This window comes from Procambarus clarkii, chromosome 10 (genome assembly GCF_040958095.1).
Source record: "Procambarus clarkii isolate CNS0578487 chromosome 10, FALCON_Pclarkii_2.0, whole genome shotgun sequence".
Taxonomy (NCBI): Eukaryota; Metazoa; Arthropoda; class Malacostraca; order Decapoda; family Cambaridae; genus Procambarus; species Procambarus clarkii.
The window spans coordinates 29,518,793-29,537,006 of NC_091159.1; the positions used below are offsets into that span (position 1 = coordinate 29,518,793).

Sequence of the window (18,214 nt, forward strand, 5' to 3'; positions counted from 1 at the left end):
GCCCAATTTGCCTAATAAGCCAAGTTTTCATGAATTAATGGTTTTTCGACTACCTAACCTACCTAACCTAACCTAACCTAACTTTTTCCGCTACCTAACCTAACCTAACTTATAAAGATAGGTTAGGTTAGGTTAGGTAGGGTTGGTTAGGTTCGGTCATATATCTACGTTAATTTTACCTGCAATAAAAAAAAATTGACCTCATTCATAATGAAATGGGTAGCTTTATCATTTCATAAGAAAAAAAATAGAGAAAATATATTCATTTAGGAAAACTTGGCTTATTAGGCAAATCGGGCCTTGCATAGTAGGCTGAGAAGTGCGTTCTGGCTACTAGGTACGACATATATATATATATATATATATATATATATATATATATATATATCCCACTGGTGGGTGTTGTCCAAAGATTGTTTATCTTCACTTGTGGTTTATGCAAGTATAGGCTTATAAGCTGGACACGAGTTCTCTCACATTGACAGTGGCTTGACGAAAATTGCAGACTGACCCCTCACTCATCTGGTGCCTTCGGGAGGTAGAGATGTTTGAGATATATATATCTCGAACTATCTACTTCTTTTGTAAGGTCTGATGGCGTAGTGGGTTAAAGCATACTAGTTATGCCAGCTACTGGAAGGTAGTTGTGCTTTCTGGGTTCGAGTCCCACTGGTGGGTGTTGTCCAAAGATTGTTTATCTTCACTTGTGGTTTATGCAAGTATAGGCTTATAAGCTGGACACGAGTTCTCTCACATTGACAGTGGCTTGACGAAAATTGCAGACTGACCCCTCACTCATCTGGTGCCTTCGGGAGGTAGAGATGTTTGAGATATATATATCTCGAACTATCTACTTCTTTTGTAAGGTCTGATGGCGTAGTGGGTTAAAGCATACTAGTTATGCCAGCTACTGGAAGGTAGTTGTGCTTTCTGGGTTCGAGTCCCACTGGTGGGTGTTGTCCAAAGATTGTTTATCTTCACTTGTGGTTTATGCAAGTATAGGCTTATAAGCTGGACACGAGTTCTCTCACATTGACAGTGGCTTGACGAAAATTGCAGACTGACCCCTCACTCATCTGGTGCCTTCGGGAGGTAGAGATGTTTGAGATATATATATCTCGAACTATCTACTTCTTTTGTAAGGTCTGATGGCGTAGTGGGTTAAAGCATACTAGTTATGCCAGCTACTGGAAGGTAGTTGTGCTTTCTGGGTTCGAGTCCCACTGGTGGGTGTTGTCCAAAGTTTGTTTATCTTCACTTGTGGTTTATGCAAGTATAGGCTTATAAGCTGGACACGAGTTCTCTCACATTGACAGTGGCTTGACGAAAATTGCAGACTGACCCCTCACTCATCTGGTGCCTTCGGGAGGTAGAGATGTTTGAGATATATATATCTCGAACTATCTACTTCTTTTGTAAGGTCTGATGGCGTAGTGGGTTAAAGCATACTAGTTATGCCAGCTACTGGAAGGTAGTTGTGCTTTCTGGGTTCGAGTCCCACTGGTGGGTGTTGTCCAAAGATTGTTTATCTTCACTTGTGGTTTATGCAAGTATAGGCTTATAAGCTGGACACGAGTTCTCTCACATTGACAGTGGCTTGACGAAAATTGCAGACTGACCCCTCACTCATCTGGTGCCTTCGGGAGGTAGAGATGTTTGAGATATATATATCTCGAACTATCTACTTCTTTTGTAAGGTCTGATGGCGTAGTGGGTTAAAGCATACTAGTTATGCCAGCTACTGGAAGGTAGTTGTGCTTTCTGGGTTCGAGTCCCACTGGTGGGTGTTGTCCAAAGATTGTTTATCTTCACTTGTGGTTTATGCAAGTATAGGCTTATAAGCTGGACACGAGTTCTCTCACATTGACAGTGGCTTGACGAAAATTGCAGACTGACCCCTCACTCATCTGGTGCCTTCGGGAGGTAGAGATGTTTGAGATATATATATCTCGAACTATCTACTTCTTTTGTAAGGTCTGATGGCGTAGTGGGTTAAAGCATACTAGTTATGCCAGCTACTGGAAGGTAGTTGTGCTTTCTGGGTTCGAGTCCCACTGGTGGGTGTTGTCCAAAGATTGTTTATCTTCACTTGTGGTTTATGCAAGTATAGGCTTATAAGCTGGACACGAGTTCTCTCACATTGACAGTGGCTTGACGAAAATTGCAGACTGACCCCTCACTCATCTGGTGCCTTCGGGAGGTAGAGATGTTTGAGATATATATATCTCGAACTATCTACTTCTTTTGTAAGGTCTGATGGCGTAGTGGGTTAAAGCATACTAGTTATGCCAGCTACTGGAAGGTAGTTGTGCTTTCTGGGTTCGAGTCCCACTGGTGGGTGTTGTCCAAAGATTGTTTATCTTCACTTGTGGTTTATGCAAGTATAGGCTTATAAGCTGGACACGAGTTCTCTCACATTGACAGTGGCTTGACGAAAATTGCAGACTGACCCCTCACTCATCTGGTGCCTTCGGGAGGTAGAGATGTTTGAGATATATATATCTCGAACTATCTACTTCTTTTGTAAGGTCTGATGGCGTAGTGGGTTAAAGCATACTAGTTATGCCAGCTACTGGAAGGTAGTTGTGCTTTCTGGGTTCGAGTCCCACTGGTGGGTGTTGTCCAAAGATTGTTTATCTTCACTTGTGGTTTATGCAAGTATAGGCTTATAAGCTGGACACGAGTTCTCTCACATTGACAGTGGCTTGACGAAAATTGCAGACTGACCCCTCACTCATCTGGTGCCTTCGGGAGGTAGAGATGTTTGAGATATATATATATCTCGAACTATCTACTTCTTTTGTAAGGTCTGATGGCGTAGTGGGTTAAAGCATACTAGTTATGCCAGCTACTGGAAGGTAGTTGTGCTTTCTGGGTTCGAGTCCCACTGGTGGGTGTTGTCCAAAGATTGTTTATCTTCACTTGTGGTTTATGCAAGTATAGGCTTATATATATATATATATATATATATATATATATATATATATATATATATATATATATATATATATATATATATATATATATATATATATATATATATAATATAGTATATAATGTATATTGTGATGGGTTGTGGTATCGCAGCTATACTGAACCAAGATGGTGTGGCTCTCCCTCACTCAAATAACAAAAATGCTGCTATAGGCCTTGCAGTGTGTAAGTCGCAGGTGAAAACAAATGAAAATCATCAAATAAATAATTAAAACAATTTGCTGAAATATTAATGAACATAAATGCCCCTGAAAATACTTAGCTATCATGTAATCCAAAGGTTAACAAGTTAATATGACATTAATACAAAATTACACTGTAGGTAATGAATACAAAGCATAAAGATATACTGGTGTAGTGAAGACAGCTACCACACCACCACGGCATCACTCACACCACGGTGGCTGGAGGCGGACGACGGGTGAGAGTGAAGACAGCTACCACACCACCACGGCATCACTCACACCACGGTGGCTGGAGGCGGACGACGGGTGAGAGTGAAGACAGCTACCACACCACCACGGCATCACTCACACCACGGTGGCTGGAGGCGGACGACGGGTGAGAGTGAAGACAGCTACCACACCACCACGGCATCACTCACACCACGGTGGCTGGAGGCGGACGACGGGTGAGAGTGAAGACAGCTACCACACCACCACGGCATCACTCACACCACGGTGGCTGGAGGCGGACGACGGGTGTAGTGAAGACAGCTACCACACCACCACGGCATCACTCACACCACGGTGGCTGGAGGCGGACGACGGGTGAGAGACACCAAGGTGTTCCTAGAGCACTAAGGGAGACACTGGCTCTCCAGGTTGTTGTTGTTGTTGTTAAAGATTTGCTACCTGGAACAAAAAGTTCCAAGTAGCACGGGCTATGGTGAGCCCGTATGTGGCTCTCCAGGGAGGCGGCGCCCTTTATGTAGTTCGGCGGTGATGACTCCTCCAGTGTCAACGCGAGGAGGACATCTGGTCAACTAGCACACTGCTCGTTGTGGCTGGCGGTGCCTTTGTGCTGAGACGCACCACTGTCAGTTGATGGCGGCTAACTGCTTGTTTGTGGGGCAATCTGCCGGTTAGCAGAGGCGCCCGACTTGCCTCTGAGTCGTACCAGGCCGTGCCAGGCCGTGCCAGGCCGTGCCAGGCCGTGCTAGGCCGTGCCAGGCTCAGGGGGGTATGGAGAGGTGGCAGGACTGATACTCATCTGGGCTGGTGTAGATGTAGACTTCCAGTACAGAGGCATTGAAGGTGAAGGGAAAAGACAGTTCCACTGCTATGCAAGGGATTCACGTGACAATATATACAATTTTCTTCGTTTATGCTAATTTAACATAACCAGAGTTAAGTTGGGCTAGGTTAAATGTGTTGAAATCGTAGCCATGACGAAGGGTTCATAATATTCTCAGGCTTTAGTCCCGCGTGCACTTACGGCGCGACAGAGGACAAGTATGCCTCCGGAGATATGCCCAGGTTCAAGTTTTCCCTCAAGTGGGCATATTTCCCTGACTGTTGTAAAGCGCCAATTTCCATTACTGTGAATTGCGGTGCATTTGTGCATTGTCCTCACCGCAAACAAAAAAAATACGTCCAACCGTGCTATATTTGGTGGGAATAATTCAGCCAGGATTACGTCCAACCACGGTATGGGACTGACAGGTGTGTATGTGTGTGTGTGTGTGCGTGCAGGCGTGCGTGCGTGTGTGTGTGTACGTACGTACTTACCTAATTGTGCTTGCGGTGGTTGAACTCTAGTTCTTTGGTCCCGCCTCTCGACTGTCAATCAACTGATGAACAGGTTCCTGAGCCTATTGGGCTCCATCATATCTACATTTGAAACTGTGTATGGAGTCAGCCTCCACCACATCCCTTCCTAATGCATTCCATTTGTCAACTACTCTGACACTGAAAAATTCTTGCTAATGTCTCTGTGGCTCATTTGGGCACTCAGTTTCCACCTGTGTCCCCTAGTGCGTGTGCCCCTTGTGTTAAATAGTCTGTATTCATCTACCCTGTCAATTCTTCTGAGAATCTTGTATGTGGTGATCATGTCCCCCCTAACTCTTCTGTCTCCCAGTGAAGTGAGGTTTATTCCTGGCTTTACACACGAGTATCGTCACCCACCGGCAACCCCAGTGCCGGAGGGTGTAACTACCATAGCCTAGTTGATCCAATCTTACCTAATATAACAATCACATCGCTTATAGTGAGATTTTGGTCGTTAAGGAAAAAAAAAAAAGAGATGAAATTCCGTTTTCTGAAGATGGTGAATGTTTGTCTCTGACTGCGGGGGTGACATTCCTAAGCACGTGTGGTATCGTAGCGGGCTAATGGTCCACCTTCTTCATATCTAAGGGTGAGTCACCGTGATTATGCTCCATTCAAACTCCAGAACTAAGGGGTGGTGCTGCTCCAGAACTAAGGGGCGATGCTGCTAAAGAACTAAGGGGTGATGCTGCTCCAGAACTAAGGGGTGATGCTGCTAAAGAACTAAGGGGTGATGCTGCTCCAGAACTAAGGGGTGATGCTGCTCCAGAACTAAGGGATGATGCTGCTCCAGAACTAAGGGGTGATGCTGCTAAAGAACTAAGGGGTGATGCTGCTCCGGAACTAAGGGGTGATGCTGCTCCAGAACTAAGGGGTGATGCTGCTCCAGAACTAAGGGGTGATGCTGCTCCAGAACTAAGGGGTGATGCTGCTCCAGAACTAAGGGATGATGCTGCTCTAGAACTAAGGGGTGATGCTGCTAAAGAACTAAGGGGTGATGCTGCTCCGGAACTAAGGGATGATGCTGCTCCAGCACTAAGGGATGATGCTGCTCCAGAACTAAGGGGTGATTCTGCTCAAGAACTAAGGGGTGACGCTGCTCCAGAACTAAGGGGTGATGCTGCTCGACGCAGTCATGGTTACCATCCCTTACTGGACGACGTCCGGGTGCTGGACGTCGTCCGGGTGCTGGACGTCGTCCGGGTGCTGGACGTCGTCCGGGTGCTGGACGTCGTCCGGGTGCTGGACGTCGTCCGGGTGCTGGACGTCGTCCGGGTGTTGGACGTCGTCCGGGTGTTGGACGTCGTCCGGGTGTTGGACGTCGTCCGGGTGCTGGACGTCGTCCGGGTGTTGGACGTCGTCCGGGTGCTGGACGTCGTCCGGGTGTTGGACGTCGTCCGGGTGCTGGACGTCGTCCGGGTGCTGGACGACGTCCGGGTGCTGGACGTCGTCCGGGTGTTGGACGTCGTCCGGGTGCTGGACGTCGTCCGGGTGTTGGACGTCATGTTGCTGCAACATGAGCGGCCAAAAGAAAATAGATAACTAAATAAATAATATATAATTTAAAGAAAAAAAGTGAGCACTGTATTACGAATTATTAGTCCCATATTTTGTATTTATTATAAATATATGAAATATCCAATTTAAATCTGAGCAATTATCCGAAATCAAAGAAATTCTAGAATAATTTTTTTTCATAAAGAAATTTCACCGTCCCCCCCCCCCCCCTCTCTGAAGCCTAATTAATAAGAGCTTCAGGTCCGACACATTAAAAAAATAATATTCTCTCGTCCCCTGAAAATAATATCCAATGTTTTTGTTCAAAATGAAACTGGAAAACATTTCCACCCATAATTTTAAGCCTCGTATGTTTACAGAGGAGCGTGTATAAATAGTGGTACATCAGGCACAAGACGTCCTTGTGTTTGTTATATTTTGGTGGTGGTGGTGCTGCCTACGGGAGGGGGAGGGGGGGAGGGGGGGAACAGCCTACTGGGAAAGCGGACATTTTGTGGGAGGCAGCCAGTGGGAGGCAGCCAGTGGGAGGCAGCCAGGAAAACACAGATTCCCGTGAATGCATAATGGTTCAGTGTAATCACTCCTCTGAATGGAAATAAGATGAATGAAGCAGGTACCCAGGGTAAATATCTTGGGGGAGTGAGAGGGGGCGAGGAGTGAGAGGGGTGAGGGTCCTCAGAGTGGGGAGGAGGGGGGGGGGGGGTGTTGGAGGGAGATTGGGTCTACCGCCTGGTGAAAAATGAGAGCCGGTTTGACGACCACTCTATCAATCATGGCCTTTGTAGCGCTGATATCCCGCTTGTCCGAGCCTTTGTGGGGCGGTAATACCCGCTCCGGCCCGCTCGCCCCTCACCTCTCCCCTCTCACCTCTCCCCTCTCACCTCTCCCCTCTCACCACTCCCCGTCCCCTCTCACGGGGAGTGGTTGTTGTTGTTGTTTTAGATTTAACTACTCAGAACGAAATGTCCATGTAGCACGGGCTATGGTGATCCCGTAAACGGGAGTGGTGCCCGGTCCCAACAAGCACTCCCCGGCCCGTCACCACACCCGTCACCACACCCGTCACCACACCCGTCACCACACCCGTCACCACACCCGTCACCCAGCCATCAACTGTCGCTACTGGCCAACAAGACCAACGCAGCAATGAATTCATAAACAAATTTAAACCCGCAAAGAAAAATAAGTATAAACACGACTTCCAGAATACACATTGTACGAGGACACTCAGACGCCATTATGGTTGCCTCGTCCAGTGTGCGGGTGTGGGCGCCAGTGTGCGGGTGTGGGCGCCAGTGTGCGGGTGTGGGCGCCAGTGTGCGGGTGTGGGCGCCAGTGTGCGGGTGTGGGCGCCAGTGTGCGGGTGTGGGCGCCAGACTGGGACTACGCCATTATGGTTGCCTCGTCCAGTGTGCGGGTGTGGGCGCCAGTGTGCGGGTGTGGGCGCCAGACTGGGACTACACCATTATCGTTGCCTCGTCCAGTGTGTGGGTGTGGGCGCCAGTGTGCGGGTGTGGGCGCCAGACTGGGACTACACCATTATCGTTGCCTCGTCCAGTGTGCGGGTGTGGGCGCCAGTGTGCGGGTGTGGGCGCCAGACTGGGACTACACCATTATCGTTGCCTCGTCCAGTGTGTGGGTGTGGGCGCCAGTGTGCGGGTGTGGGCGCCAGACTGGGACTACACCATTATCGTTGCCTCGTCCAGTGTGCGGGTGTGGGCGCCAGTGTGCGGGTGTGGGCGCCAGTGTGCGGGTGTGGGCGCCAGACTGGGACTACACCATTATCGTTGCCTCGTCCAGTGTGTGGGTGTGGGCGCCAGTGTGCGGGTGTGGGCGCCAGACTGGGACTACACCATTATCGTTGCCTCGTCCAGTGTGCGGGTGTGGGCGCCAGTGTGCGGGTGTGGGCGCCAGACTGGGACTACGCCATTATGGTTGCCTCGTCCAGTGTGCGGGTGTGGGCGCCAGTGTGCGGGTGTGGGCGCCAGACTGGGACTACACATTATCGTTGCCTCGTCCAGTGTGCGGGTGTGGGCGCCAGACTGGGACTACACATTATCGTTGCCTCGTCCAGTGTGCGGGTGTGGGCGCCAGACTGGGACTACACATTATCGTTGCCTCGTCCAGTGTGCGGGTGTGGGCGCCAGACTGGGACTACACATCAATACAACAGGTACAGTTGTTGTTGTTGTTTAAGATTCAGCTACTCAGAACAAAAGGTTCAAGTAGCACGGGCTATGGTGAGCCCGTAGTGTACAAAAAATCACTTTTGTCTTCCCTTTACCTTACCACAGACGAAGTTCCAGATTTTCTATTTTTTGTTTCTATATGTGACGAGGCCATACCCCTAGCTTTTGAACAGCCGAACACCAACGCGTTACCGTCACAATATATATATATATATATATATATATATATATATATATATATATATATATATATATATATATATATATATATATATATATATATATATATAATGTTTATTGTTTGTGATATACATCACAAACAATAAACATTACTGAACATTCTGAGTAATAAACATATATATTTCTTCCTTTACACATGCAGTATGTTACCAGACGTACACAAAAATACTTTTATGCCTAGGTACACAGACAATTTGCAATATACATCAATATACATTCAGACGATTCTACAAAGTTACTATATTGGTGCCAAATTATTGTAGCTTTCCAGAACATCATCAATTTTTCCATTGTGACACATTCAGGCTATCTGTGGTAATTAATAAGAATATAAACCTTTTTCGATTCTGTTAGATTTGGTTTTGAAAGAGATGGTCTCACTGTGTACAGCTTCTCTCCATGTCAACACTCCAGAAACTCAGTTGAGCCTGAGAGGTGATGGTTGTTGTTGTTGTTAAAGATTCGCTACCTGGAACAAACAGTACCAAGTAGCACGGGCTATGGTGAGCCCGTAGAGAGGTGATGGGACGCGGGACCCATACACCCGGATGTGTTGGGCTCAGACTGACAATGCAGTCGCAGTGTGCAAACTTTGAGTTGTTGGGCATATCTGCTGTTTTCAAATGATACAAATGTGTGGAATATTTACTGATATTAAGGTTTGTCAAATGTATAGAATTATTGCATTTGTAACGCTGTAACGTATCGGAAAATGGAAAGGAAAGAAATGAAAAATGGAGACACTCATAGGGTGAGGGAGGTAGAAAGGTGGAGGGAAGGTGTAAGGAGGAGTGATCAAGGGAAAGGAACAGAACAGGGGGGCCCAACAGAACATGTGTGAACAGCCGACCAAATAGTTGCTGTAAGTACTGTAATGTTCACGAGGATGGACCGAAGTAATTGCATCACTTGAATCAGAGGGATGTCACGCCTGGGCGTCCGAAACTCGTGCTGAGTGAGCTGCCTGCTGTTAGCTTCATTACCACAATGCCTTACTCGGACAAAGTTGAGGAACTGCTTGAGCTGAAGGTGCGGAAGATGATGAAGCGGCAAGTGAAGTTTCGCAAGAAGGAGACCGCAACAGAATTATTTCCAAGAGTAAGAGAAAGAGAGCTATTGCTTCCTTGGGTCGTGCCGGGTAAGTTGAGCATCCAGATTATATTTCATTTTAATTCACTGTTTCGGGGGACAGGAAGCCAGAGTGTATTCATACAAGTTAGCCTTTTATCGACGTCCCCCTCCCCCCGCCCCCCCCCCCCCCCCCCCCCCCCCCCACAGGACGTGAATTACAGAGTCGAATTACTGACCCCGACCAGGATGCAACCCCACGATAGCTGACTAACTCCTGAGTACTTACTTGCTGCTAAGTAAACAGCGGCATTAGGTGTAGGGGTGATGACCACACCACACACCACAAGATGGAGAAACGTTATTATTATTAACATCTTTATTGACAAAATTAATTACAATTTTGCCTAATCTGAGGATTTTGATAGTCTTATTAAATGGAGAAACGACGACGTTTCGGTCCGTCTTGGACCATTATCAAGACGTGAGCACACGAGTTTGGTCACATTCTTCACCCACGTTATTGTGACTCATCGTCTGACGGAAATTTATTTTCCATTAAGCAATGTTCTCAACAAGTTGGCGAGGTGAGCTATCAAAGGCTTTACAAGCTCTAAGAAACAACGAAAGTTTTTAAGGTTTGCGCCTATCGACTGCCAAGTCCACTAAGTCCGCTATTGACCACAGTTCCCAACCTTCAGATATACTTTGATCTCAAACGGAGTCCGGAGTCCAAGAAGATCTGTGTGTACACAGTCACATGTGTAGTTATCTGACGAACCAGACGCTCGCCAGGTCTTGGCAACGAGAACAAATGGCCTACAGTGCAACTGAAACCATATTGTGACTTACCATAGAACAGATAGTGACATAATCAGATGCTCACATGTTATGGAATAGATGCTCACATACCATATAACAGCCAATGACATACCATAGAATAGATACCGTAGATGGTGATGGTGACATACCGTAGAACTGAGCGATGAGGTATGACTGACTGAGAGCCAGGTGCTCAGCCTGGCTCTCATAAGGTGCTCAGCAACGCTGTGAAGCACCGCTCACGTCTCATTAGCCGACAGAAACGTTCACTGTACCCTGACCTCTGGTGGACGCCTGAGCCCACCTTATCGGGAAGGAGCTTACTGATTCCTTCAGATTGTACTGAAAACTGAGTTAAGATTCGAGTCGAGGCTACTTGGGAATGTCATTAAGGGTCAAAGGTCATTCATATGTGGGGCTTTGCAGACAGATAGACCAGTCGGATGCGTGACAAGAATTGGCGAACTTTTATGGTGCCACACGTCACTGGAGAAGGTGGTATTTACTATTTGTGCCTGCAGGATCGAGCTGGTAGCTCTTGGACCCCGCCTTTCTAACCGTCGGTTGTTAATATACTGACTCCCGACTTTATTTTCCTTTATCATGTCGACTACATATATTTGTAACACACACACACGGATACTCGTTCCCAGGAAGCAACCCGTAGCATATTTACTCCCAAAGACATATTTACTGTTAGGTGAACGGGTGCATCAGGTGAAACAAACCTCCAATTTGTTTGTGTCTCGTCTGGGAATTGAACCCGGGGCCCTTAGAACTACGAATCCCGAGCGATGTCCACTCGGCTGTGAGGCCCTTGTGTGTGTGTAATTACCTAAGTGTAGTTACAGGTTGAGAGCCATGCTTGTGCTGTCCCGTCTTCCCAGTACTCTGGTGTTTAGTCGTGCAGACAATAACGGAAGTGGACGTCTAGTGGTGCGGTTTATGGAGATAAACATGGTCTAATTAACAAGAGTTAGTTACGTATCAGCCATCCAATTTAATGTTCATAAATAGCTTAAGGATGGTCACCGAACGAAATAGCACTACAAGTTACTTCAGTTACCCTTTATATTATAGCTACGTTTTCTATCACATCTTACTGTACCGACACATTTTCTATGATTTCCGAGTTGGCTAAAGGCATAAACAAAAGGAATATATACAAAAAGGGGACCAACCTCATTTATCGATGTATATAAACTATAAGCCCGGACTATGTTTAGGACTAGGTATACATAATGGCTGATCATTAAACTCTTCTAGTGGCTTAAACACCGCCCTCCCCCCTTCCCCCACCCTGTGATCAATTGGACTAAACACAATATCAAAACCGCGTTTGTCAAAACAAAACAAAAAATTGGTCCTCTCCTGCTGGATGTGATGTGATGAAGTGGGAAATGATGCGCATGGATTTAGAGACAGCTCCATAATAAATGCTCAAGAAATTATTTAAAATGATCTGCTATCAGAAATTGTAGTCATATATCCCCAACTTGTTAAGTTGGGGATATATGAATGTTGAATACTTGAATGAATGTTGAATACTTGAATGAATGTTGAATAATAGAATGAATGTTGGTAGTTGTACATAACCTTTACACCGCTGCCCACTGGAATAGGTGGTTGTGGGGGTTGGGGTAAGCTTGTAGAGACTGAACCTGTGGTCCTTCTCGAACTCATTGCACCATGTAACTAGCTTATCAAGGTTGTAACTTTCTTTGTTAAATGTGTTTTGAGATTTAGTTCTTGAGCCCATATATATGTGCCTCTGTAACCTTTTCCACTACCACCCACAGGATGCATGGGTATGGGGGCCACAATACCACCCACAGGATGGGTAGGAAGGGTGGGTCACTACCGCCCGCAGGATGGGTATGGGGGGTAGAAATATCCTAAGCTACTCTATCCCTTTGAGATGTATTTATTGCTTATCTCAATAAACATACTTGAACTTGAACTTGATCCACTATCGCCCGTAGGATGGGTATGGGGTTCACTTCCGCACACAGGATGGGTATGGGCCCCACTACCGCCCGCAGGATGGGTATGGGATTCACTTCCGCACACAGGATGGGTATGGGGCCCACTACCGCCCGCAAGATAGGTTTGGGGCCCACTACCGCCCGCAGGATGGGTTTGGGGCCCACTACCGCTAGCAGGATGGATTTGGGGCCCACTGCCGCCCGCAGGATGGGCCCCACTACTGCCCGCAGGATGAGTTTGGGGCTCACTACTGCCCGCAGGATTGGTGTGGGAGCCCACTATATCACCCGCAGGATGGGTATTGAGCACATAACATATGAACCAAACAAACTCATTGGGATATATATTCACAGAGAAGTGTTCCCTGCTTCTCGGTGTATATACACTGAGAGTATACTTATGTCCAGACCTAATTAAGGTATACTTGCTGGTTGGTCAGTAAGCACTTGTGGCTGTATTAATAACGCAAGCAGACACTGAGCCTAATACAAGCACTGATGAGGAGACTCGCAATGCGCATTGTTGACGTAATGTCTTTGAGAGTTTAATGGGGAGGAAAAAATCTAAACTTTAGCCAAAAGACTCGAGAGAGAAGTTTTCGTGAGGGGAGGGAATTATCAAGGGAAAGCGCCAAGCTATTTCGACTACATGGCACTTGGATGGAGTCAGGATAAGGATTTGGGATAGGGTGCGTAAAGGAATGGTGCCCAACCACTGGGACGGTTGGGGACTGAACGCCGACCGTCGCTCTACTGTCCAGCCCAAGTGGTTGGGCAAAGTTTGTGCGAGACGAGAGACATCTGCAGGAAACAACCTCTAAATCCCCAACAGTTTGGATATACCTTTTTTTGTTTTTACTATAAAGGTACTGCATTACTTGACAAAATGTAGGTCTATATATATACATATTTTATTATTAATTTATTATTCATTTCAGGGAACGGGCCGTTGGATCACTAATTCTCGAAACCCCTCAAGGTATAGTTGAATTTGTTATGTAAACTAACCATCGCAGCCACGGCCAATTTCATCGAGACGATCATTATAATTGGTCGTGGTAAACTCTGAATACCACACACCACACAATGTGGTGTGTGGTGTACTGAGTTCCTCCCTCATATTAAGAAACTTAGGTGGTACGTGGACACTTAAGTACGTTGACACTTGTACTTTCTTATTTATAAATAAATAAATAAATAAATATTGCCTGAACTGTGAGTTGGGATTAATTTTGATCAGCGTTACCCCTGGGACCTGGTGACTGAGCAACCCGTCCTCTTAAAAAGAACGTCACTTTTGGCTGGTATGCGCACTATGGCCAAATTTGGACGTAATTTGAAATTAAATCCACTCACAAAAGTGACGTTCTGTTCCGTTTTCTATTTGAGTCGTCCGGCGTACGCGCAGAGGTTATAAGAGGACACTTTAAATTAACGTTTTTCATAACGTTTTGAAACTTTATGAGAATTTCCTGCCCACCTAACCTATCAGAGGACCCTTAACTTACTGTTGTTGAAAAAAAAAATCCCAAATTTATTTTCATATTTTTTTCAATTTCAAATTACGTCCAAATTCGGCCATACGGGCAAACGGCCAAAAGCGACGTTCTTTTTAAGAGGACAGGTTGTCACAGGATGTGAAATTTGTTGTGTCAAGTCACTGAATGATTAGTTTACATTAGTCCTTTAAATTGTATTCTCATCGTCAGTCATTCATGTTGTGTCGTTAAAGTTTTTCTCTCAGGTAAATAATTCACTGTAAACTTGTGTAAACTAACCCAACAACAAATTTACTACACAGACATTTATGAACAAAATTTTTGTATTTGTGCACGGGCTCACTATAGCCCGTGCTACTTGCCCCGCTCCTGTGCCAGGTAAGTTACGGGCTCACTATAGCCCATGCTACTTGCCCCGCTCCTAACCACATGATAACAAAAATAACCACATTATAGACTAAGTGGGGACACACTTAGTCCACGTTTACTCCAGAAGCAACTTTTTAAGTTGTTTATGTTTACATCCAAGTTGATAACTGTTTAAAAGTTATATGATAAGAACAACCCACAGTTTCACTCTCGGAAACCCCGGGGGGGGGGGGGGATAAATGGTTGACCGTGTTTCCCTTCACTTAATGTCGTTGTTCACCTAGCATTAAATAAGTACTTGGACTGGGAGTTAGTACATTATTATGGGGCTCCAAATTCAAGTTCAAGTATATTTATTGAGACAAGAAAGAAATACATCTCTAAGGGATAGAGTAGCTTAGGCTATGTCTACCCTCCAAATATGAGGCTCCATCCTGGGAAGGGTCAGTAGAATAGCAGTTTTCTATTGGCTCACCGTTTTCTGGTCGTGTTTCAGGCAAAACTATAGTAAAGTATGACTTAAAAGAAATTTTTGCTGGGTTCAAGTTATTCTCATGGCCCAAAAATGACTATTACTGACATAATGATGATATGATTAAACATACAAAGTATTGAGGATAGAACTTCAGAGATAAATGAAGCTTCGGCGATTAGACTAACGAGAGGCGAAGGAGCTATTGAATTAATCCTCTCACTTCAAAATGTAGAAATTAATTAATAAGGCATGTGAAAGCATAATAAGATCCTTATGTTCTACTGTTACAAAGCATGATGTCCTTCAAGAATATATTTCATTGCCAAAGAAACAATTAACACTAACATGGGAGGATTACGTCGTAGATACAGTAATTTTTCCCTCTATGGTCTCAGATTCTTAACTTTGCTGCGTTCTATTTCATTGATAAGCGACCTCGCCCGGTCCATAGCCTCTTTAAATTCTAGAATGTAACAACTCTTGTATATATAAATAAATAAAAAATCTTTGTATGCCATTTATCCTGAGCCTTTCCATCAATAATTTTCTACCACTCGGGATTGAACACTGCCATCATTAGTGGATTCTTCATTTGCCTGAGACTCTCACATTCTTCAATTTCTTTCTTTATTATGGACCCAATACCCATCCCGTGGGCGGTGGTGTAAAGGATTACAGAGGCACATAATCGGTTCAAGAACTGAACCCTCTAGTTCGTTTAGCTAAGCAAATAACAATTTTTGACGCTAGTTACAAAATTATTAAAGTTATATATACATGTACACATTCTCATAAATACATGTACATATATATATACGTATACATATATACATACATATTTAATCGCCCACACAAGTACACACATCAATAATCTCTCTTCCATCCTTGATACTCTATCTTCTTTTCACTTACTTTCCCGTCCGCTTCATTCCCTACTTCACTCCCCACTACACCTGGTAAGTTAATAGTTAGGATAAAACGTTGTAAACTTGCTAACAAGCCAGAGTAGTCTTCTGTAACCACCTTTGTAAAATAAATAAATAAATTAATAAATAAATACAGTTGCCAGAGGGAAACAACTCACGGTGTTGAAGAAAACAACACTTAACTGTGCTCACTATTGTAAATTTAATATTGGCATTTTTACCTTTATTACACTCCAAATAAAAGTTAAACTAATGCTAAAATATAAATGTGTGCTGTATGAATCAATATATATGGACTTAATGCGCGTCTTAAGTTAACAATTTTATTAAAGTTACCCCTAAATTCTATTGGTGGGACTTTATTTTTGAAATAATGTAATAAATAATCATTATTCCTTTAAATATAAGTAATATTATAAATATTTATTAAGAATTGTAATAATTATGTATTGTCTATTTTGTTTAATTAAAATAATTATATATATAATTAGCAATATAATAATAATTACATAAAATATTTTAAAACTTGTTTTAAATATATAAAAAAATGATCTGGTTCTGCATTGGCTATCTACAGACTGTCTAAAATAATCTCTTTTAAATTTATATTTAATAAGCACTCCTCATACGAGTTGAGCGCTTCCAGAACTTCATTACATATAGGTAGTATATATATAGCATGTATATATAGTACCGAGGCTTGAACAAGATAGGGACCCAAACTCTGCCTCACTTTACCCCATACAAGGGCACGCAGTATTATAAGGTCAAGAACTACACAACAATCTAACTTAAGATAAACAAGTTACAATTGTGGCGAGTTAGTTTCATTTAATTTTGATTTGCAGGATCATGCAGTACAGAAAAATTTGTTATGACCCTGAGTGCTAATATGCCTGTGAGAATTATTTGGAAATCTGCAAGACCACATCCATCCGCTTGATGAAAGTTGCTTCGTGCGTCAACCGGTTGATGAAGGCTTCTTCGTGCTTCAACCGGTTGATGAAGGCTTCTTCGTGCTGCAACCGGTTGATGAAGGCTTCTTCGTGCTTCAACCGGTTGATGAAGGCTTCTTCGTGCTTCAACCGGTTGATGAAGGCTTCTTCGTGCTGCAACCGGTTGATGAAGGCTTCTTCGTGCTGCAACCGGTTGATGAAGGCTTCTTCGTGCTTCAACCGGTTGATGAAGGCTTCTTCGTGCTTCAACCGGTTGATGAAGGCTTCTTCGTGCTTCAACCGGTTGATGAAGGCTTCTTCGTGCTGCAACCGGTTGATGAAGGCTTCTTCGTGCTTCAACCGGTTGATGAAGGCTTCTTCGTGCGTCAACCGGTTGATGAAGGCTTCTTCGTGCGTCAACCGGTTGATGAAGGCTTCTTCGTGCTTCAACCGGTTGATGAAGGCTTCTTCGTGCTTCAACCGGTTGATGAAGGCTCCTTCGTGCTGGAATGATGACATATACTGGTATTAAGGTACCCTGTGAAGTAACTACCTAAGTCACTTACTGCCGACTAAAGACTGGTGTTCCCCTGTGGTCAAGACAGGTCAGGTAGAAGGCGAAGCCTAGTTACTTCTTACTTGGCTTCGTATCCTGGCCGGGGAGGATTTACTGGGCGTCAATCCTTAACTGTAGCCTCTGTTTACCCAACAGTAAAATGGGTACCTGGTTGTTAAACGATTTTGCGAGTCGTATTCCGTGGAACGTAGGATTAAGATCTGGCCCAAAACGCTACGCGTGCTAGTGGCTGTACAATAATATAAGAACTCTTGTATATATAAATAAATAAATAAAAATAAATTACATTGGGATCAGGTAATTTATTATATTGGGATCAAATCACATGCCAGCGGTCTTGGTAGCTGCCAGCATCACCTCGTGGATCAATCTACTTAGGACCAGACATTTGGTGCTCCACGCAAGAGTCTGAACAAAAGAGGTAATGACTGTTCAACTGATACACACTACTGACAGCAAGGGTGATCTGATCTCCTCTCCACATCTCCGGGAGGTGATCTCACACTTAGCGGCCCATTTCTGGTAGGCCTAACAAACCGAAGGGGTGATGATACAGCTGTTCTCCACCCACACACCACCCACATGTAAAGAATGTTCACAAGTAATTAACATTCTCCAGACATATGCGTGTGCACATAGCGCTCATAAATGTTTATGTACACAGATGGTATAATACCTGCCTCAAGCCTTCCTTCAACCTGCCTTCCTTCCAACCTCCTTCCTTCCACCTGCCTTCAAGCTGTGTCAAGATGGAGGAGGCAGGTGAAGGGTGTAGGAGGGAGCGGGGCGATGGTCGGTGGAGGCCGCCAGCAACCCGTCCTCTTCAACACTACATCCCACTTGGA

The 18,214-nt window shown here is 44.8% G+C and overlaps 1 protein-coding gene across 1 annotated transcript; it reads right to left on the reverse strand.

Moving 5' to 3' along the window:
* Positions 1-16,762: 16,762 nt before the first annotated feature.
* LOC138363258 (involucrin-like) lies at positions 16,763-17,311 on the reverse strand. Its single transcript, XM_069322267.1, has one exon. The coding sequence runs from the start codon at positions 17,309-17,311 to the stop codon at positions 16,763-16,765; it is 549 nt and encodes a 182-aa protein (XP_069178368.1).
* Between the last annotated feature and the right edge of the window lie 903 nt (positions 17,312-18,214).

Excerpts from the sequence above, each read along its gene's own strand:
- LOC138363258 (XM_069322267.1), bottom strand. The coding sequence starts at position 17,311 with ATGTCATCATTCCAGCACGAAGGAGCCTTCATCAACCGGTTGAAGCAC.